At 43.8% G+C, this 22,381-nt stretch overlaps 4 protein-coding genes across 6 annotated transcripts; 3 read left to right on the top strand and 1 right to left on the bottom strand.

Annotated features, from left to right (window-relative positions):
• Positions 1-22: 22 nt before the first annotated feature.
• On the top strand, positions 23-4,432 carry LOC108117522 (bifunctional purine biosynthesis protein ATIC). Its single transcript, XM_017230020.2, has 6 exons — positions 23-113; positions 2,024-2,089; positions 2,150-3,222; positions 3,285-3,718; positions 3,781-3,907; positions 3,964-4,432. Exons 2-6 carry the CDS (start codon positions 2,071-2,073, stop codon positions 4,081-4,083), a joined length of 1,773 nt encoding a protein of 590 aa, XP_017085509.1. The 5' UTR covers positions 23-113; positions 2,024-2,070; the 3' UTR covers positions 4,084-4,432.
• LOC108117523 (tRNA dimethylallyltransferase) lies at positions 120-1,975 on the top strand. Its single transcript, XM_017230021.2, has one exon. The coding sequence runs from the start codon at positions 333-335 to the stop codon at positions 1,752-1,754; it is 1,422 nt and encodes a 473-aa protein (XP_017085510.1). The 5' UTR covers positions 120-332; the 3' UTR covers positions 1,755-1,975.
• A 7-nt stretch (positions 4,433-4,439) lies between the features above and the next one.
• LOC108117521 (ATP-binding cassette sub-family G member 8) lies at positions 4,440-17,885 on the bottom strand. Of its 3 annotated transcripts, none has more exons than XM_017230018.2 (8): positions 17,474-17,885; positions 7,925-8,061; positions 7,516-7,647; positions 5,922-7,288; positions 5,385-5,854; positions 5,200-5,320; positions 4,855-5,135; positions 4,440-4,786 (listed from the first exon to the last, which is right to left on the bottom strand). In XM_017230018.2, the coding sequence occupies exons 2-8, from the start codon at positions 8,053-8,055 to the stop codon at positions 4,556-4,558; spliced, it is 2,733 nt and encodes a 910-aa protein (XP_017085507.2). In that variant the 5' UTR covers positions 8,056-8,061; positions 17,474-17,885; the 3' UTR covers positions 4,440-4,555. The 3 variants fall into 3 exon arrangements, with proteins under 3 accessions (XP_017085507.2, XP_017085506.2, XP_017085508.2); XM_017230017.2 differs by having other exon boundaries at positions 7,925-8,058; XM_017230019.2 differs by lacking the exon at positions 17,474-17,885 and adding an exon at positions 11,153-11,171 and having other exon boundaries at positions 7,925-8,058.
• A 164-nt stretch (positions 17,886-18,049) lies between these two features.
• On the top strand, positions 18,050-21,482 carry LOC108117466 (ATP-binding cassette sub-family G member 5). The gene is made up of 12 exons (XM_017229888.2): positions 18,050-18,084; positions 18,517-18,679; positions 18,759-18,867; positions 18,925-19,115; positions 19,501-19,645; positions 19,701-20,166; positions 20,234-20,351; positions 20,410-20,503; positions 20,563-20,701; positions 20,758-20,949; positions 21,044-21,230; positions 21,295-21,482. Exons 2-12 carry the CDS (start codon positions 18,620-18,622, stop codon positions 21,406-21,408), a joined length of 1,815 nt encoding a protein of 604 aa, XP_017085377.1. The 5' UTR covers positions 18,050-18,084; positions 18,517-18,619; the 3' UTR covers positions 21,409-21,482.
• Positions 21,483-22,381: the final 899 nt, after the last annotated feature.

Genomic DNA, 22,381 nt, shown 5'->3' with positions numbered 1-22,381 from the left:
TCACTGGTCCATTATCGAAAGCCCAGTTGGCAACGCAATTTTCTTTTCTTACCGGCAGAACCGTTGGTGGTCACACTACTCCTATCCAAATAAATACGTTTAATACGCGTTTTGTAAGTTTATAGAACACAGTTTTGTCACATTTTAAGCTCAATCTTTAAGAATTATTACCTATTTATAGTCTAAATTTTAATCAGAGTTCTTATTAGTTGTAAAAACATAACAAATAATAGGCGGCAACAGGTGGTTTGGTCCCCAGAGGAATACACGTGCTCGAAAACGTGTTGTTTTGTTTACCTTGATAGATTTGAATTGGCTCCAATTAAGCCAAGATGATTCGGAAGGTGCCGCTAATTGTAATCCTGGGCTCCACTGGTACCGGCAAGACAAAACTCTCTTTGGAATTAGCAGAAAGATTTGCAGGGGAGATAATCAGCGCAGATTCCATGCAGGTGTACACCCACCTGGACATCGCCACCGCCAAGGCAACCAAAGAGGAGCAGTCTCGTGCGCGGCACCACTTACTGGACGTAACCACCCCGGCGGAACCCTTTACTGTAACCCACTTCCGAAACGCTGCTCTGCCGATCGTGGAACGGCTGCTCTCCAGGGAAACTCCTCCAATTGTAGTTGGCGGCACAAACTACTACATAGAATCCCTGCTTTGGGATGTGTTGGTGAACTCCGAGGACAATCTGGGTGAAGGCAAACCTTTGTTGGAACACATAAAGGAGTCTGACCTAGATGCCATGTCCACCGTGGAGTTGCATCATCACCTGGCCAAAATCGATTCAGCTAGTGCCAACCGTATACATCCCAACAACCGGCGAAAGATTCTTAGGGCCATTGAAGTCTATCAAGGCACAGGACACACTTTAACTCAGAAATTAGAAGAGCAGCGAGCAAAGCCGGGAGGAAATCGACTTGGTGGACCACTTCGTTATCCGCACATCATCCTCCTGTGGCTGCGTTGTCATCAAGATGTCTTAAATGCCCGCTTGGATTCTCGTGTAGACGGAATGCTAGCACAAGGACTTCTACGTGAGCTACGACAGTTCCACAATACCCACCAGACTACCACTGTAAAGGCCTATACCTCAGGAGTCCTTCAGACCATTGGGTACAAGGAGTTTGTACCCTATCTGCTAAAATATGACCAAGAGCAGGATGGAAAGATAGAGGAGTACCTCAAGAATCATAGCTACAAGTTGCCAAGTCAAGAAGAACTCAAGGAAGAGGGTCTCCCAGACGGTTTGAGTCTTCTCCGCAGCTGTTGCGAAGAGTTAAAGTTAGTCACACGCCGATACTCTAAAAAGCAATTAAAGTGGATCAACAATCGGTTCTTGGCTAGCAAGGATCGTCAGGTGCCAGATTTGTACGAACTGGACACCAGTGATGTGGCTTCATGGTCGGAAACAGTTTATAAGCGAGCAGAGACCATCATTGAGAACTATTGCAACGAGGAGGTTTGCGAGATAATGCCAATGGCCAAGAGAGAGCATCCTGGAGCAGATTTGGACGAAGAGACTAGTCATTTTTGTGGAATATGCGAGAGGCACTTCATAGGGGACTACCAATGGGGACTGCATCTCAAGTCAAACAAACACAAAAAAAGAAAGGACAGTCAACGGAAGAGGGAAAGAGAAGAGGAGATGAAACTATCGACCGATCAACTTCAAGCGAAGAAACATAAGGAGGAGAATGAGGCTCAGCTGCCACCCAGCCAAGTCAATAATACTGATAAGGCATTGTAAAACCAGACACGGCTTGGCAATAAATGAACCTACGTAAATTTAAGTCATTTGTTGTTGTTTTGAATCCCAATCCCACCGATCTGTTGCTGATGCAAGCGGTTTGAGGAGTATCTGATAACCCTACACCTCGCTAATGGGGACCGTAGACCGCAGGGGAGGTCGTTGCCTAGCCAGAAAAGCGAAAACGCGTAAACATGTTTGTGCACTAGGCAACCAGCCCACATTCGCAATCGCCCACTGACTGTTCTCGTTTTTCATTTCAATTTCAGTTGCCCAGCGGTTCAGACGCAATCAGTAGAAAAACAAGACGTCAACCATGAGCTCCAGCAAGATTGGTGAGTCTGGAAGGATAGCTCATAAATAGAGATTAATTAACTATCCACAATCTCTCTTAGCTCTCCTAAGTGTGTCGGACAAGACAGGTCTGCTTGACTTGGGCAAGAGTCTAGTGGCCTTGGGATTCGATTTGGTTGCAAGTGGAGGTACTGCAACCAGTCTACGTGGGGCTGGTCTTAAGGTGAAGGATGTCTCTGAGATCACAGGAGCCCCGGAAATGTTGGGGGGGCGTGTAAAGACCCTACACCCAGCCGTGCATGCTGGCATCCTGTCTCGCACGAGCGACTCTGATCTGGCTGACATGCGCAGGCAGGGATACGATCTCGTCCAATTAGTGGTCTGTAATCTCTACCCCTTCGCTAGTACCATAGCCAAACCGGATGTTACGCTGGCCGATGCAGTGGAAAATATTGATATCGGTGGTGTTACCTTGCTCCGGGCAGCTGCCAAAAATCACCAGAGAGTCACAGTTGTCTGTGAAGCGGTAGACTACGACCGTGTGCTGGCGGAACTCAAGGTTTCGGGAGATACTACTTTGGAGACACGACAATCTCTAGCTCTCAAGGCATTCACCCACACAGCCAGCTACGATGATGCTATTTCGGATTATTTCAGAAAGCAGTACGGATCTGGTGTGTCCCAGTTACCTTTGCGTTATGGTATGAACCCGCACCAGAAGCCGGCCCAGCTTTACACTCAGTTGGCAAAGCTGCCACTTACGGTGCTTAATGCCTCTCCTGGATTCATAAACCTGTGCGATGCCCTCAATGGCTGGCAATTGGTTAGGGAACTAAAGCAAGCCCTACAACTGCCGGCAGCCACCAGTTTCAAGCATGTATCCCCTGCGGGAGCGGCTGTGGGAGTTCCCCTCAACCCAGCCCAAGCCAAGCTCTGCATGGTGGATGATCTGTACGAGCAGCTGACACCCTTGGCAACGGCTTATGCTCGTGCACGTGGTGCCGACCGCATGAGCTCCTTCGGTGACTTTGTTGCGTTGTCTGATGTGTGTGATGTTGTCACCGCCAGGATCATCTCACGAGAGGTGTCGGATGGCATCATTGCAGCAGGCTATGAGCCAGAAGCTCTGGAGATTCTCAAGAAAAAAAAGAATGGCGGATACTGTATTCTGCAGGTAAGATTTATGATTTAAAGCAAACTGATTTCGGAAACTAAATTAAATAATTTGAATTTTAGATGGACCCCAACTACGAACCCTCCCCCGTGGAGCGCAAGACCATTTTCGGACTAACTCTGGAGCAGAAGCGCAACGATGCCGTCATTGGTTCCTCACTCTTTGCGAATGTAGTTAGCAAGCGTGGTCCTCTACCTGAGGCTGCTGTCCGGGATTTGATCGTGGCCACCATCGCTTTGAAGTACACTCAGAGCAACTCGGTGTGCTATGCCCGTGATGGTCAGGTGGTAGGCATCGGTGCTGGCCAACAGTCAAGGATCCACTGCACCCGCTTAGCAGGTGAAAAGGCTGATAATTGGTGGCTTCGTCAGCATCCCAGCGTGGCGGGCATGAAGTTCAAGGCAGGTGTGAAGCGGGCGGAGATCTCCAATGCAATCGACAACTACGTGAACGGCACAGTGGGCAAGGATATGCCTCTATCGCAGTTCGAGGGAATGTAAGGAAGGAGCTAAATCGTATATTTTTCGCCTCTAAAACTATTTTAATATATGTATATAGGTTCGATAAGGCTCCAGCCCAACTCACCAGTGAGCAGAAAGTGGAGTGGCTTAAGGAACTAAACGGTGTGGCTCTAGGATCCGATGCTTTCTTCCCTTTCCGTGACAATATAGATCGTGCTAGTTTGGTAAGTTTTTTATAGTGTTTTTATGGTCCATTTTATATTGATTATGAATTTTTTAGAGTGGTGTCTCCTACATTGCCAGTCCAGCAGGATCTACCAATGATGCTGGTGTCATTGCCGCCTGCGATGAGCACGGTATTATCATGGCCCACACCAATCTGCGATTGTTCCACCATTGAGTACTGTCTTGAGTATACGATTATTTTAGATTTTTGCTTCCAACTAAATCTAAACTTCCCAAGGCAAATATAGCCATTCTGTTGACTTTATGAATGTCTATCGAAAGAAGTTTATAATATGACCTCTCTAATATTAATTCAAAAAGAATCTACATAAAAAGACATTTCAAACAAGAAAGCAATGCACATATCTGCATTATTGCATTGTGCAATCTATTTTTGATAACCTATTTAGTGTTTTAAGAACTTTTATAGATATATACAAAACTTGTTAAACAAACCCCAGCAAACTGCCTTATGTCCATTCCAAGCTCAATAAAAACCACTTGCCTTTAGTTAGTTAAACGAACGCTGCATCGACTAAACACTATTTATTTTAAGAATTAGTTCCTATAGAATGTACAGTTCGGGAGACTGGGCCATCGGTCATCTAAGCTCCTGATCCTGGCCAGCTCCGAGTCGCTGTGTCAGCTTATCGGCTTCTTTGCCTCCGACAGGCACCGCGACAATTGCACAAAAAGACGATGAAGGTGAGGAAGAAGACGAGCACCGATCCCAGAACCAAGGCCACCGATGTGGTCTGGTCATAGCTGGGCGTGGGATCCAGCACGTGCTGCTGGGGCAACAGCTCAAAGTCGACTAGCACTTGGGTGCCGTTGGGCGGCGGGCAGGGCTGCTGCACAATAATCTCCTGGTGCTGCACCTGAAATTTGGATAATAATATAATTTAGATAAAATAATCCATAAAAAATATTTTTAAGGGACACTCACCTGCTTGTTTCGGCACAACTGCAGTCCAGCGGAATTTGATAATGTCTCAGCACTGTATTCATCCTGCACCAGGACAGGCAAAAGCCATCGTTCCGGCGATACAAACTGCAGCCAGGACCAAAACTGGGCCAGGTTTTGGGGATGCACCAAGTAGCCTCCCACCGCCGCTACTGCCAAGCTGATTAGCCCATTAACGATGCTGGCCGAGACCTTGCAGGGCAGCAGGTGAGCACAGAACAGGGCTAGGGTCTGGATCAGCGTTAAGTAGAGTAGCATGTAACCTGCAGATCAAAGAGAGTGTTTACCAGGATTTTCCAATACTGGATAATTTCTGAGATAACTAACCCATGTACAAATATATGCCCGTGTCGCTGCTGTTGGAATAGGTGTAAAGTCCTGCCATGCTGTGAGCAGGAAGCAAATAAGCCAGCCAGATACATAAGCTGGGAAATAGTCCTAGAAGGCTCTGTGGGACAAAGGATGGTGGCTTAAATATGTTTAAAACAATTAACTATAAAATTTCTTTTTACCTGAACTATGATGTAGAGACTGCGTGTATAGAGTCCCAGGCGAATGTCGCGCTCCGCATGCCGGCGATCCTCCTGTGTGTCCCGGATGGTGAGCATAACCAACGGCCAGTACACCAGCACCATTACGCAATGATGGTAGCCCAAGCGATCGTGGTAGCTCAGCTGAGGATCGGAGGCGGGCACATCCCAAAAGATACAACCAATACAGAGGGACAGTACTGCAGCTGCGATGAGTTTGCTGATCCAGGTGAGCAGTGAACCGGGTTGTTTGTATCCGGCAAATCTTTTAATCAAGGCGCTGATTTGGCCAAAGAAGCCGGCCTTCAGGGTGAAGTTCGGCAGTGAGGCGGGCGGGGCAGCTAGTGGTGGCTCCGAGTTAATCTGATCCCAGGCGTTGGCCAATGACTCAATGCGGGCCGAGGACTCCAACATGGCGGCCGCCGAAAGGTCATCCAAGGTGACCAAATCCACTAAAATAAGTGGATAATAATATTATATTGTTATCTAATCTTTAGCCTTTTTAGTAGCTATACTTACAGTAATAATCTGCTGGGTTCTTGAACGGTGGACAAGGATATCCCAGCTCACCCATGTGTCGCGGCAAATCAGCTCTACTGCCGGAGAAGACGGTCCTTCCTCCGGAGAGAAGCAGCACTCCAGAGCACATGGACAGGATCTCGAAGGTAGGCGGCTGAAGCGTCATGATCACGATCCTACCACCACTGCACCACTGACGCAGGTACTCCACCAGGAAGAAGTTGTCAAAGATGTCCATATTGCTGGTCACTTGATCCAGAATCAACAGCGATGATTGCGCCAGCAGCTGACAGGCCACGCTTAAGCGCTGCTTCTCCGAGTGGGTCAGAGTGGACACATTGGAGGCACGGACCGTATTTAAGCCCAGATCTTCGATCAGCACATCCATGCGCTCCTCCAGATCGCTACGATCTAGGGGACCTCGCAATGCGGCATGGAAGTTCAGGGTGCATTGGACACTCATCCGGGGATCCAGTGAGGAGACCTCCAGTGCTGGGACATAGCTGCAGAGTTCTCGAAGTCCCCTGCGGCTCACCTGCTGTCCGTTGATCAGGATCTCACCACCCAGACGTTCACTTAATCCCGCCAAGCACTCTGCCAGGGCACTTCCTTCACGCTGCGAAGTGGCCATGATAGCGAACAGATCTCCGGCCTTGGCCTGCATGGAAACACCGCGAAGGCAGGGATTCACATCGAGGCAGTGTACCTGAATGTTAGGGTAGATTAGGCCCATGCCCGATTGCTTCCGACTGCCTTGGTTGTGACCACTCCCATTTCCGTACTGCCTGGAGCTGCCATACAGCCGAGCCTCGTTGTAGTCATAGCCCAGTCCACCACCACCATCAACCTGGCTCAAACCTGCTCCTAGAAGATCCGCTTCGCTGTGCGACCTATGCCCATAGTGCTTTCCATTGCCCATGTACTGCTGGTGCTGCTGCATCTGGTGGTGGTGTTGACCCACTGCAATGCTAGCCCGGCTGTTCGCCTGTCTCAGTGCAGCCACCGGAACACCACCTCCTCCAATCTGTGCACGCGACTCCGGACGCGAGTGAGGCATGCCGCCAATGGCACGGAAGTCCGACTCGCTGCGATACTTCCGGAGATTGGGCGGTACCCTGCTACGGGTCGTCTCGTTGTCACTGCTATCGTAACCACTGCTCCCAGCACCCGCCGGTGCCCCAGAGCTATCCCTAAAGGCGCGATTCACTCGTCCTCGCACTCCACCCAAGGCACTGGAGCCTCCATGACCTGGTCCTGATCCCGGACCCGGTCCAGGACGATGCGAACGCTGTGATCCGGCATTTGGCGGAAAGACGCGTGGCAGTCCGAACTTTAAGTATGTGTACATATTCGAGCCCAAAGGAGATCTGAAAGGGTGGAGAAGGGTTTGTTTAATAATCATATACATAGGTAACATTTTAAACATAACTTTAAATTTAAATTTATTTATTCTTTAATTCATTATTTTTACCCAAACGTTATGTCTTGATAGACTTTTAGCTTAGTGAAATACTCAAATGCTGAGATCATATTATGGGACTATTAACGCTTGATTATGCTTCTTAATTGTTTATTTAAATAATAAATGACTCACTTGGGTCCGTAGCGCGGATGATTTAAGATTGATTGAACTGTGGTATCGCGTAGCTGGAAGTTTCCATATGGCAGCGGTGATTTGTCCGACGAGCCCAGAGCCGAATCGGTGAAGTCAGAGTTCAGGTTTTGCCTATTAATAGGGGGTATTTGAGGAAGATGGAAAGCGTTACAGAGAGTTGCACTGGGCGGCTGCAGTTGCGGTCAGCTGGACATGATTGGTGGGCTTGGCCATGGCTCTTCAATTTAGCCATTTATGGCATTTGAACTTCCGCCGGCTGCGGTTAAATCAACCGTCAAAACTCCAATCGACAGGTGCGGCTGAAGCCAGTGGTTACCCCCACCTCTACCCGTCCCAGTGACCGCGCCCATGTCTGGATCAACGGGGTTTCCTCCACTTAACCACTCACCTGTAGATGGACCAGGCGTGCAGATCTTCAGATGCTGCCGGTGGCAGCGGTGTATTGGGTCCGTGGGGCACCGAGTAGCGACGCTCCTCGCGTGACATCTTCTTGCCGCTCGAAAAGTTGCTCAGCTCCATGATCTGCTGGAAATACGGATCGGGTTAGAGAGTTCGAGCCAAAATATTAAGCTTATTCCGAGTCAAACTGGGTCAAGAATGCTGCGAGAATGGCTGCGCTATGATTACTCATAATTGGCGGGAATTAGCCTAATGACAATGCCCACACATCCACACGCAGTGTCGAGTTGGAGTCGCAGTCGGATTCGGAATTGGAGTCGCATATATTCACAGGCATTGTCAAGACAAAAGCGGAAATTGTGTCGGATATGAGACGAGGCGAACTTGAGACACCCTAACAAAGAAACATTCGCGTTTCCCTTGGATATTTATTGCTGAATAGGTTAAACAATTCATTTTGATTCGGTTATAATTATTATATTATTTTATTCCGAGTTTATTATATCTTCAGACTAGCCGGATTATGTTGGGACTTATACATATATCTCTTTTCAGAGTCTTAGTCCAAGCAAGTGCACAAGAAACCCAGTCAAGATAATGATACCTAATCCGGTGTTGTCTTTCGGATTTCCAAGTTTGTATCTTGAGGAAATCCAAAATGCCGGCTGGGAGAACAAAGCGCAGCTCATTTGGACACGGCCTCTGGGTTTTTAATTGCCAATGCGGGCTCCCTTTGCCAAAAAAAAACAGAGCAAAAATCCATGCAAATGAACTGCTGTTTGCTCGGCAAACATTATGCAACAAGCGAACGAAAGGCAAACAAACTAATGCAATGCTGTCGCCGGATTTTGTGGACTCCAAATAGATGCAGTGCAGCGAGCCGTGCGGATTTCCGTTATGCCAACCGCAGAGATTACGTAGTCAAGTGTTCTACAAGTGCGGCGAAAGTGAGTGGGCTTAAGATACTCCAACTCCAACTCCAACTCTAACACCAACACCAGCATCAACTCCACATCCAACTTAAAATCGTTATTGCAAGCTCCACTAGGCATTCGCCGAAAGTGGAGCTGGGGTTTCCAATTGAGATTGGGGGGCGGTGCCCAGAAGAAGAAAGCTCGGCGCCTGGATTACGGCATTCCATACCGCAAAATGCTTTCGCTCATCTACCATTGCAGAGATTACTATAAGATATAGTAAAACACTCTTACCACGGAACTCGGACGGTGTATTAACACTTTTAATAGCGTGTTAAATTCGTTTTAATTAAAATCACTTGTGCCATAATCGCATAAACGGATTTTCCTCGCAGTTCAACGCATTTTACTTGATTTTGTTTGTCTGCCAGCGTTTTTGTTTATTATTATCATTTCTTTCCCCCGAACAATTATTTCCCTCTGATGTGTTATTTTTCTCTTAGCTGTAACCGTTTTTGTTTTTTTTTTTTTGCCGGGGCCTTTTGGCCACCACTTGGCACCAAGTGAAAGTGGAAGTCAGGGAAGGTGGTTTTAATACCCGCCAGAGAGCCTGATACAGTTCACCCAGCCAGTTCAGGCATCCCATCACCCGTGGCAGGCTACCTACACACAGAGCTGCAGTTGCAGAAGCTGGTACTTAGCATATGCACTAAAAAATATTTCCCAAAGGAATTTATAGCCTAAATAAAATGAGCGTAATGTAATTTATGACTTACTTTTACTTTTCTTAGTAGCTGATAAAGTGGAATGCTATAGAGGTATTTTGACGGTTAACTTAGGTGTTTTGAATAGTGGAAGTAAATCTTTTGTCTAAAATAAATAACTTTAACATTTATCCTTTAAAAAATATTGACTTTAAATTTGAAATCCACTTTAATTTTTGGTGGTAGTTTTGTTCAGTGTACATACACTAAAAACTGGGCAGTCTATATGGGCCGAAGAAAGAGATGTGCGGCATCTAAAGCGTCGCTTTGTTGTGCTGCCTGTAATGAATGAATGGTATTGGGGGCAATGATACGGCTGCGACCACGACAGCGGCATTGATTTATGTGATCACGATGTTCCGTTGACGTCGGAGCCGATATCTAAGTATCTGGCAGTACGCGTATCTGTATCTATCCATTGTTCGCACAAGTGCGTGAAGTAAAAAATGTTTGCGAATGGCAGCTTAAAACCCACAACTGACAGCGGAGGAAAGTGAAAAAATGATTAAAGGCGCTTTTAGTTTTCAGCTAAAGTCTCACACTAGCGTTTTAAGCTATCAAAAAACAAGCTCATTAGATTGAATGGCTTTGTTAAAAAAAATAGCCACTGATTGATTCAATTGTTGCCTTAAATGACTCAAGAGTTTCGAAAGTATATTATGTACAGTGGGATCTTGAAGTATTTTTGTTTAAATTTTTAGAGATTTAGTACAAGATAGTTTACTAAGCTGTTAAGCACGTTCTGGAATTTATCAAAACTCCATGTTGACATGTTTTCAAATTAAAAAGATAAAATAAAAGATAAATTTGGAAAGGCAATTAAACTAAAATGATCATTAATAAGAAACTCTGTATGTGTTCTACTTTTTCACAGCTAAACCAAAAAAAAGATTTATCTATCTTTAATAAAAATATGATTGTTTTTTCCCATGATTGCCTGTAAATGTGGGTTATTGTTTTTCTTAAACTCTTGGGTGGCATTCCTCAACTATCTATCCATAAGCCAAGCCTTAGCTGACTTTATCAGATTGCGGTTCTCGAATATCTGAGCTTGCAACACGGAAAACTGGATGCAGCTGTGGCCAAAATCCAGACAAATTTCCGCTGCAGTTACAGCTGCAGCCTGGCCGGAATTATATCATAGTCTTGATTAGCTTATGGCTTATAGCTTGTGGCCAAGTGGGTCACTCGATCGTTGCATGATCGGTCAGATCGGACACAGAAACTAAAGCCGAAGTTAGCGGATATTTGCCTGTCAACGAGGACGCCAGCTGCTGGTGTGAATAAATCACAATGCTCTAAGTAATTGGCCAACGGTTATTGGCAATAGCTTAGCAGGCCATTCAACGATTAGGCCAATTGGCAGCAAGTTGTCGCTTGACTTGGCCAATATGTTGCATATGCAGACGATATGAAGTACCGTTGCTGTCATTCTGCATTCCCGTTGGCCAAGAAGTCAAGAAGCCAGCGATGCAACATGCGTCAGTTGACAAGTCGAGAACCGTTTGCCGGAGGAGTTGCAGTTGCAGTTGCACTCACATGACCATTGATGCAAAACTCCAGTTAGACACGAGCTTCGACGACCACGACCACGACGACACTGGTTCCTACTCCGGTTTTTCGGTCACTGATCGCCCGGCTTGTGCGCACATTTTATGATTTAATGGAGCGCGCCCAAGTGGCTTTCAAGTGGTCCCGGCCATAACAATTTGTTGCTCTCTCTCTTGAATGGATTTAACTGGCTCTTGTGGGCTGTTTGGTACTTGAAAGATGTGTGTGATTGGTCTGCAAACGAGACCTGACCTGCGGTTCAGCCCGGTTGGATCCATCCATTTCCATTCCCACGCAAAAGCCAATTAAATTGGGTTTCTGGGCTCGCCGTTCCACTGCCCAAAACTGGTTCCCTGGACATGTCAGGTGGGTCAGCCTCACTCCCAAATCAAAAGCTGGCCTCTGATTGCAGCTGACATACTGACTGAATGACTAAATGACTAACTGACGGACTGGGAAAACCACCACTTGCCAACAAAGATCTCGCTGAGAAAGTGAAACTCTTGTGGCATAATTTGTATCTGCTGCCTCAGCACACGGGGCGTATGATAAATGCCTACAAAATATTTTGCGACTGCTTCAAAGTGGGTCACAGTTGCAGTTTTGTAATTTGTGATTAATAAAACAAAGGAAACTGCATACACACAACGAAGCTTGAATGCACTAAAAGTCATAAAGATTTTATTTAACTGGGAAAAGACATGTTGATGTGCGAAGACAAAAGCTTAAATTCATACATTATAGGGTCAAATGGCAGAAGAATTCACTTTCAATTATTGAAATTAAGATTTTTAGAAAGTTACAAACATTTTCTTTTTAAATATTTAATTGAGTGTCTAGATTATAAAAACCTCCATCAAATATACAGTTAATTGCTGTTAATTGATCTTCCTTACTTCTTCTAAGATCAAAATTTCTCTTAAACAAATAGCTTGTACTGAAAGCTCTCCAATTTTCTTAGGAACAAGATTTGATGATCTTTTTTAAGATAAAAGCAAAGTGCCATAAAGATGCGAAATCCTGATTATAAGTGAGGTTTTCCCTTAAATAATCATTTAATGTCTTCGTGACTCATTAAGTAAGCACACAAAATTCTTAAAGAAACCGCAGAATACGAAGTCACTAATGTGTTAAGCAGAAACCTGAATGGGATCACGTATGCTGATAAATTTAGACAAATTCGCATCGCCAAAGTTGGAATACCCTTCTGAGGAGCAGCTAACAGAAATATGCATTTCGAAGGAGGGGCGGGGCTGGGCAAAAGGGGCGGCAAAAGAGAGACGAACGCTGACTAATGCTATTGCCAGATGCAAATTAATAATAAACAAATTAAATGATCGCCAGCCCGTGGCCAACATTCCTCGCTCCATTCCGACGACAAAGCGGTTTGTTGAACTTGCTCGTCGTCCGGTTTGAAAAGATGAAATTTTTTGTGATTATGCCTCGGGAGGAAAGGCATTCGAGACGTTTTTTGTGAGTGTTGTCTTGTGTGTGTGTGTGTTAATTGAACACTCGGGTTCCAGAGATTTTGGTTCGGGTTTTTGTTTGATTTTTAGCACGTTTTTTTGTGCCGAATCGTTGTCGCTGGCTGGCTGGCTAGCTGACCGGCAAAAGCTAGTATGCAAATTGCTGGCCACGTTGTGCGATTGATGCTCACGCTTTCCACAGAGGTACAAAAAATCTGAGTATATGTTATACCCACTGGCCTCCATGGCGGATGAGCGACAGTCAGTCAAAAAGACAAGCACGCAGCGAGGAAATCTTCAAGCTGCCACAGCTTTACGGCTTGTGAAAGTTTCGAATGCGTAAATTGATTATGAGTGGGTAAACGTCGACGAAACACGAGCAGAGATGGGTTCAGGCCCAGCAGGTGAATGGTTGCACGGCGAGAAAAAGTGGTTTCGATATGGATGTTTAAACAAGTTTGGCATACAAAAGGTTTAGATTTAAATAATCTATATTTGTTTGTTTGTTTTCTAAAGTCTTATTCGTTTTAAGGGTGTTTATATTAGTTATCAGTTTCCTAGTGAGAAGCTCGACATTTTCCTTTTATTGATATCTGTGGAATGACAACTTTCGATGCGTCAGCTCAAAGATATTTCCAAGCAACCAAGCTATTGATTGATTTTACAATCTCTAAATAATGACAGTAAAACTTGCGAGAACAAGAGGGCAAGAATGATTAATAAAATACTGACTAATGAGAATCTAAAGCCGTTCAATCTGACACAATTTGTGAGGCAGTCGCAGCTAATGAATCTGGCCCACAAATTGCCATCAAATTGGGCAATATCCGAGGCAGGGGCATAACCAGAAATGAGTTAACCAACGAGCTGGCAGAAATGCGAGCACAAGAATTCCGCTGACGTCGCTCTGACTGTGACCCCAAAAAGTAGAGCTAATGTCATGCCGTCAACGAATATTCGTCATGGCTGCATAGCCCCTACCACCGAAAAACCATCGTCGAAACCGCCGTGGTGGTCTCATTTCAGTTTATTTCAACGGATCAGCTTTCGGTTTCCAGCGCTTCAGCGTTCAGTTTTCGCTTTGTGTGGTTAGAAAACTCAGGCAAGGTCAGTTTTATTAATTGCCCAAACGGAATACGAAACTTTGCCTTAGTTTCGGGCATCTTTACAGGCAATTAACGCCGGAGCACAAAACCAAAACAAATCCCCCACTTTAACGGAGTTTAAAACAAAACACTTTCCTGTTTTGCAACCGACTTGTGAAAGTGGCCAACAATTGTGGGTAAAATTTGCATGCAAAAGCCAATCCAGCCGCTCCCACCGCTCCCCATTCGCCTTCACAAAAAACACGTGTGCCACCAAACTAATTGACATAAATTCCATGACAAACCAAACGAAAACAGAAAAATGGCAATTTTTCCCTGCGTTGCCATTGCATGCTTATAAAAATGCGACAGACAGGCGTATTTGGCCAAATTCCCGAACACACCCAGAGACCCAAAGACACGGACCGACCTGGTATTAGGCGCCAATCCCACACTAAAAAAAAATGATGGCTATAAAATATAAAATCCGAAGTCTTAAAGAAATTTCTCTTCAACGTCTAACAAAAGTGGGAAGCTTATAATAAACAAATTACACGCCAAATCGCTCTTGATTATGATTAAATTTTTGTCAATTTCAGGTTTCTATCTTTGTATGTTTAAACTTTGTTTAAGAGTTAACTGACGTTGAGAAACATTAAACAGTTTTAAGGAATATAATCAATTCTAGCCTCATCAAAACAGTGATCAATAATCAAAAAGAGTTATTTTTTTGATAACAAAACTTAAAAATAAGAAGACTTCATGTTTATAGCCATTTTCCTTGTGAGATATGCGGCGGCTAAGTGTGTGACATGGATTTTAAGAGCGATTTATTCGGCTCACGTCGGCGGAATATCCATGTCAAATCAAAGAAGGCCTCACCTGCGTCTGCAGCTCCGACTATTCTGATTCTATGTCAGAGGTAGGGGCATGTCTGGAAGCATGTCTGTGAACTTGGAGTGAAATTAAGTGAAGTTCTTTTTTTACGGCCATAAAAGTCACGAAGTGTGTGTAGGAGCGGCTGCTGAAATGTACTTTCTTCGCCTAATTATGCAGCTGTTCTGCTTCTGCTGCTGCGGCTTCTTCTTTTTTCTTCTTTTTTTCAGATATGCTGTGTTAATTTAATTACAATAAAAAGTAAATTAACTTGCTGTGGCCCCGTAGCGTATCTATCAATGGTTACAATTTTCATGGTCGCAGCTTTTAATGGGCCCGCAGTTGGACGGAGAGAGATTGCCTATGCAAGTGGGGAATTTCGAATTTGCATTTCCTGCTCGTTGAGTTTTCACTTTGCCAGCGGCTAAGGGTCTTAGCCGTAGACTCATCATCATTCCATTGGCCAGCCGCTGACTTCATCCAGTCGGAGATCATTAAATGCAATGATTCATGCGTCTCGGAATAACCAGAGACCAAGTTCAATTGAAAACATATCTACAGATATATGGAGGGTCTAAAACTGAGAGACCGAGAGAACGAGAACAAGTTTTGGCCAACAAGATGCAGCCACACCTATGGAGAACCAATCGAAAATAGCGCCTAGACCCAAGACAAAGACCAGATACCAGATTCCAGATACCACCACCACCACCCCACTCCAGTTCCGAACTCACCACAAAGCCATAACTGACAATCAATTCAACTTAAGCTGGCTTTTTGCCGCGCCTTGGTCTTTTTGTCTAGACTCCGCGTTGCTGTCTTAAGTCTTTTGATTTTGTTTTCTGTTTCTTACTTTTTCTCTGTAGTTTTGTTTTCTTTTGAACTGGAATTGAAATTGTCGAAATTGAATTACGATCTTGTCACTGCCGGTTGGCCCGCTTCAAAACTTTTTTTTTCTTCTTCTAAACTTTACAAGTTTTTTTCCCCTTTTTGGGGACCCAAACAGCAGCCACAAATCATCGAGCCCCGTTAGCAGCTATAATAATACTGTTAACTAATTTACGCCACAATGAAAGCAAAAAACAACAATGGGAAAATCAAGAAAAACAATCTAGCAAGTCAGCGCGAAGAACCAGAAATCATTTTTGGACTTTTTCAATGAGCTTGGCCATGGCTTTAACAGCATTCTAACGGTCCAACCAACATGACATGGCTAATTAGGTGCGAGAATCTATGAAATGGTAGCCAAACGGAGGCTGAGAATTTGCATTTGCAAAGGGCCAAAAGCATTAAGTTGACAGTGATCTGCATTTGGGGGGGTCATGAGAATGGTGCTAAAACTAAAATATCTCCATTAGCCCACGGCTCATTTTCAACTCGAGAAATAAAGTTTCGCGGCACGAAATTTTGAAAGTGATTGTGAGCGCAGATTGGCAGCTGCATCGAAATTGCAAAATGAATGTGAAAGTTGCTTAGCCGCGTGGTTATTCTTTATGGGTCGATATATGAAGAGTACACTCTGGAATAAAATATTTATATGTACTCGTATAAAAGTCTTGTACCTGCTATGGCTTTCACATCTTGTTTGGCATTAAAACAAAAAAATAACGTGTCTTTATTGAATTGAATTAAGGAAGATAAAAAAGCGGTTATAGATTATAATGGCTTTTCTTTAGAATCCAGAAAACTATCTTTAGTAATATATAATAAAGTTCCCTGACGATATCTTTAATTTGAATTGCATAAAACCTTCTCAAGTTTTTCTACCGTCATTATAAAAACAAGAGCTGTTGGAGTTTTGCATAAATAAAGGCCCATAAACTGTGCAAACATTTCTAAGGGCACATAAAAATATATTTACGTAGTTAAACTATAAACATAAAAACAAATAATGACGATAGAGCTCTTTGGCCAGCATAAGGCGGTTTTTTTACGAGGAAAAAGACGATGCTGGCATCTGCGGGTAAAGCAAACTCCAAACGATCCCCGGAGAGCCAAGAACCCAGCTCCGCAAAGGCAATGGCAAAGGCAGCCGGCCAAACAAACAAACAAACTGAAACTTGTATCTGTGAGATACACACTAGCACACCGAAAGAAAATAGATGATCTACTTTATGATTTTATATATTAATATGGAACTGATATCACCATTTGAAAATGGTAAGAAAAAAACATGTCCTATAGATATTTACGGCTTTAATTCAAAGTCAAACTTTGTGTACCTTCTTAGATTGTAGAAAATATCTTAGACTGGTGATTATTTATTTTAGAAGCTTATTTCGGTTTATTATCGAGTTGGTTTTTTCCCTGTGCAGCGGAGCAGTGAGCTGCAGAGAAAATAAAAGACAAGACAAACCGCGCAGCAGGCACTTGGCCGTTTGTGCGACTCCGGCTTTGGCTGGGCACTTGGGTTCTGGTTTTGGCTTCGACTTAGACTTCCACTTCGACTACCACTTCGGCTTCAGTTTGGCTTGGTTCTGCAGGGCGCTGAGCGCAGAGCGCAGACGGAGCGGCCAAGAAGTGCTGGCAATGGTGGAGTGGATAGGCTAAGATACATTTGCTAGACAAAACCCGCTCGCGGGATCTTTGACCTGCGATGGTGACGACCGCGCGAGCAGAACAGAACAGAACAGAACAGAACATGGTGGGGTATGAGTAGTAGAAGAAGAAGGAGAAGCAGAAGGTATACCCAGAGAAGAATAACGTGGATGTGGATACTACTCGTCGGTTTCATTTGTTTCGAGGTGGCAAGTGCTGGTCGCTTGGGCTGTCCGTTGCCTTAATACAATTAACAGTAAATACCAGTTGGCCAGTTGGACTCTAATTAGCCACACGGCGACACTCATTCATGACTTGGTTACTTTTGTATCGGGAACACTTACATTACAATGTCGATCTGCTGGCTACACCGATGTCTGCATATTTCATATATAGACCATATAGACACACAGACACTGGCACGGCACAAGCACACTCACACACAAGTCACTTGTATTTTTTGCCACTTTTTATTTTGTATTTTTTCGTTGGTATCTATTGGTTATTCCGCGAGTCAACAAATAAACACATTTGCATGCACTTCCCGGTGGCCATTAAAATATATTTGCCTTTTGCACAAGTATATATACTTTTTTTTTGCCCGTTAAGCCGTAAACATTTCAATTAGATTTCCATAAGCGTTGAATGTTTTTCTTTTGTGTTATATTCTGCTGGGAATTATGTGTTGAGGCGCCGCCAGAAAGAAAAAAATCGATCAACGCGAACCGCGGATCGGTGGACGCAACTCTCTCGGAGCTCGGCTCGCAGCGAACTGATCTGAACTTGGCCTCGGCCGCCATCTTAGCCCGCTTGCTTTCGGCTGGAAGTGCTGGCCCGGAGAGCGCAGATTTCCAGCCGGAGCGGACCAGGCCAATTGGAATGGCCTTTGCGGTCGAGCAACAGTTTCAGTTCAGTTGGAACAGCGCGCTCAGTTGGTTTAGACGTGTTCACGGAGGTTAGTGGTGTTAAATAAATTTTTGTTGATCGCTTAAGAAGTTAGCTATGAAATATTAAAGTTGTAGAAAAATATTCTAAAAATTACTGCAAAAATGCATCTTATTGTAAAGTTTTTAAATTTTTATTTTAAAAGTTTCTTCAGTTTTAACCAAATACCGTTATTATGTATTGGTATATAAAAACCTCTCTGTTATGTCTTCTCTCCATTTCTTACTCTCCCTGGAAAATATCTCTTTTAAAATTTTCTAACATATTTTTAAAATATCAAAGTTCATAAAAAATATATACAAAATATTTCTATTCTTAGTTTAATAACTTCATATTTCGTATTAAAAGTTGTTTTATCTTTTACCAAGTTTTGAACGCTGGAAATATAATGAGTTCTCTTAATAATCCTCTCTATATTCTCTTCCCTCTATCTCGAAATCAGCTCTTACAAAAGCCACTCTTGGTCCACGAAAAGAGCGTTAAGCCAAAAGGGCAGAGAGAGAGAGAAATATAAACAAACAAAAGCAGCTCTCCCAGTGGTGGCTATGAAAATGATCGGCAGCGATTACGTACTGGAAGCCCATAACATTTTCCATACCACCGAGGTAGGTTCTCTTCAGACTCGTGGAAAACTCCCTCTCATGCATAAAAAACTTCTTTGTTTTCTTTTGGTTTCAACAACAGGTGGATGGTGGTGGCTGTTTTAATGGAGCCGGCAACTCGGCCCTGGTGCTCAAAGGCGTCAATCTCACAGTGCACAGCGGCGAGGTTATGGCCATTCTGGGTTCGAAAGGTATTTACAAAAATAGATATTTCCAAATCAATAAAATAAATCATTGTTGATGTTTAGGTAGTGGTAAGAGGGCTCTTCTAGACGTCATTTCTAGGCGTGCTGATGGAGCTACTCGCGGTCAGGTGCTGCTCAATGGATCCCCTCTCTCAAAGGCACTTTTCCAACAGCGATGCGGCTATGTCACCCAGTCCTGCACCTTTGTTCCCGGCCTAACAGTGGCCCAGACTCTTCACTACACTCCCACCATAGTGAGTAGTACTCTATAATATATTATATTAGAAGCCATAAACAAGCTTTTAAGATGATATCTGATAATCATACATAGAACTCCACATTCCTTAAAAGGCTTCTTGAAAAGGTCTTCGATCAGAGAGCCAGATTTTCTTAAAAAATTGATGTTTTAATAATCGGTTTATAAATTATATATATCAGCAAGTTCTAATCTTGAATGTTAAGTTCTGATTGCTTTTCAATCTCCCCAAAAAGGTCATTGAAACAAATATGGAGACTCTTAAAAGCATATAAGGTGGTACTTGTATTGTTCTTATTAAAAATGCGGTAACTGCGTATGAGTTATTGAGATAGAATTCGAATAAATAATATACAGTGGGATAATAAGTAATTCCTTTGCAGTTAAGTGGCTATCTGAAGAGTTCCAAGGTGCGACAAGTGCTGGCGGATCTGGCCCTATCACAAGTGGCTCACAAGAGAGTGGAATACCTTAACATCAGCGAGGCAAGACGTCTGGCCATTGGAATACAATTGGTCAGAGATCCAGGTTAGATACCCAAATATCAAAAGTAAGTTCTTTTATAATAAATCTGGAATTTTAGTCATGCTATTGTTGGATGAACCGACGCATGGCCTGGATCCCTTGAGTGCCTATCTGCTGATATCAATTTTGTCCAACACTGCCAAGAAGACCGGCTGTGGCATTCTTCTTTCCCTGGAGAAGCCACGCTCCGATGTGTTTCCATTCTTGGATCGTGCACTGTTCCTCTGCCTAGGTGGAGTGGTGTATTCCGGTGGTACTCGTGCCATGCTAGAGTACTTCCATGGCATTGGCTTTCCCTGTCCACAGCTGGAAAATCCTTTAATGTACTATCTCTGCCTGTCCACGGTGGATCGTCGGAGTCGCGATCGATTCTTGGAGTCCAGCCAGCAGATTGAGGCGTTGGTGGAGCGCTTCTCTCGCGAAACTCCCATCTCGGATGCCCCTCTGAATAACATGGGATCAGGCAAGGTGCCTTTGGCTTATGGGAAACCAGGTGAACTTAAAGTTTGGGTTATGTTGTATTTGTAAGTATTTATTGTGTTAGTTTTTGTAATTTAAAAATGAAGTAATTATTATTTCTTTTATTTTAAGGAAACTACTGGCATCAACCTTCTCGTGTGGTCTCGTGGGCATGAAGACGCTTTTCCTCCGCATGTTATTACTTCCTTTGGCTTTGAGCATCCTTTGGGCGTTCTACACAGATCTCGGGGTAAGTCAATGATATATGTAAAATGACTATAAATGTTAAACTCATGGTGATATTCCAGGACGATGCACATGGATTCTTTACCAAAAACGGCATGATCCTTAATATTTTAGGCTTGTCTTACGGCTGCGGAATCTTGACCACCATATCCCTATGTGAGTAGTGGCTTTAACTGTCAAGGTTCCCTTTATAGCTTCTAGTGACTAACTTTCAGTTCCCATTTGGCGCAAGAAGTTCTCGCAGGACACACCAGAGGGCCTATATTCGGGGACCACTTTACTGATTGCCTACAACTCCGTGTCCATACCATTCTCCGCCGTATCCGCAGTAATCGCTAGCTGTGTTCTTTATCCGTAAGTTCTTGGGCCTCGGAAAATGGTTTGATAACTAAGTTTGCTATTTGTTTCAGTCTTCTCTTGGATGTGAAGTATAATAATGGCATAGTCTTCGCCTATTTGCTGGTGGCTCTTTGGTCTAGTTTTGTACTTGCCGAGCAACTTACGATTGCCTTCCTTTTGGTGGTCAAGGTTCCCTTCAATGCAGCTATTGCAGTGACCTATGTGCTGGTGATTAGTATTGCATTGGCCAGTGGAACTGTGCGGTGAGTTAAAGGTCTCTATTAAGAATATATATTAAGAATATTATTAAGAATATATATTTACTTATTTGCTATTCAAAATCGTATCTACATTCAGCTCCTTCAAAGGCCTCCAACCTTGGCTGCAAGACAACACCAAGGGCACCCACACTCGCTATGCATCCTCCTTGCTGCATAGCATCGCCTTCCAGTCCCGGAAGCTTAATTGCACTCCAACAGCTTCCGTGATCTGTCCCAAGCCAGCTGACTTCATGCACGAGCGACTGGGATTGCCGGATCCAGATGTAAGTAGAATGATGATATAATAATTTATTAGGTTAAAATTATAATTAATGTTAACTGCAATAGGAAACCATCGATGTGGCCGCCTCTTGCGCATTTGCCGTGGGCTTAGCCGCCTTCAATATGTTGGTCTACTTATTTCCCATGCCAAGATGCGTTCGACAGAAGTTCAAGGACTGAAGATCACTAATATATATGTTTCTTCTAGAGTTTAGATTAATTTAATAAAAAACTTCTCAAATTATATACTTAAATATACTCCGTTTTGTTTTTAAAATAACTAAGTAGATAAAGTAACCTTAAGTAGGCTACAAATTGTTGCACGTTTTGCATGTGAATGTTTGTTTTTCATTTTATTTTTTTGCGCTGCTGTTGCCGAGTTTTTTGTTGATAAATTAAACAAAAGGCGGGTTTTGAAATTAGATGCCAACAAAACCAACGACGACTGCGAAGTGACTTTCTTTGGTTTCAAAGTCGGACTTGGACTCGTGGAGGAGGTGGTGTTAATTATATGCGCACACCGAGGGATATACTTACATATATTTGGACAATTTCTGGCTGTAATGGCATCAAGCTAAAATCGAGTGGATTTCAGATTTTGCAGAGGTTATGGGTATGTGTGTATGTCTGTGGACAGTCACAGAATGCCAAATCGCAACGGGCCAAAGTCTCGCCGTGAAGTCTGTTTCTGTTCCTGATTGCCTGCCATTCTCGACTTGCCACTATTTTTGATTTTGCAACGCACAGGAGCTAAGCACGTCATGTATACGCCATGGTCGCCGAAAACACCCATGTCACTGGTAAGCCGGCAAGAACAAACGCTTATGTCACCGGTCGCATCACGAAAGACTCGAAACGTGTTGCAACAGCTTTGCCCCCTAGATATGTACGCGGGCGAGCTAGACTTCCATTGCAAACTGACTTTGACTTAGTTCTCAACTCTCGACTCCCTAAATGTAAACGATTGTCAACCACGTAAGAGTAGCAACAATCGTGCTGTCCGCCTGCCTTTGTCTCCATTCCTAGTCACCTCCAATCTCCTAAGTTTCCTGTTTTTTCCCTTTTTTTACGCGTGAAAAACACTTTCACACTGGGAAAAACATGGAACTACAGGAAGTTATACACAGGAAGTTACACATCTATATTTGCAAAT

The sequence above is a fragment of the Drosophila eugracilis genome, unplaced genomic scaffold (genome assembly GCF_018153835.1).
Source record: "Drosophila eugracilis isolate 14026-0451.02 unplaced genomic scaffold, ASM1815383v1 contig_75, whole genome shotgun sequence".
In the NCBI taxonomy this organism is placed as follows: Eukaryota; Metazoa; Arthropoda; class Insecta; order Diptera; family Drosophilidae; genus Drosophila; species Drosophila eugracilis.
This window is presented reverse-complemented; position numbering and strand designations above follow the sequence as displayed.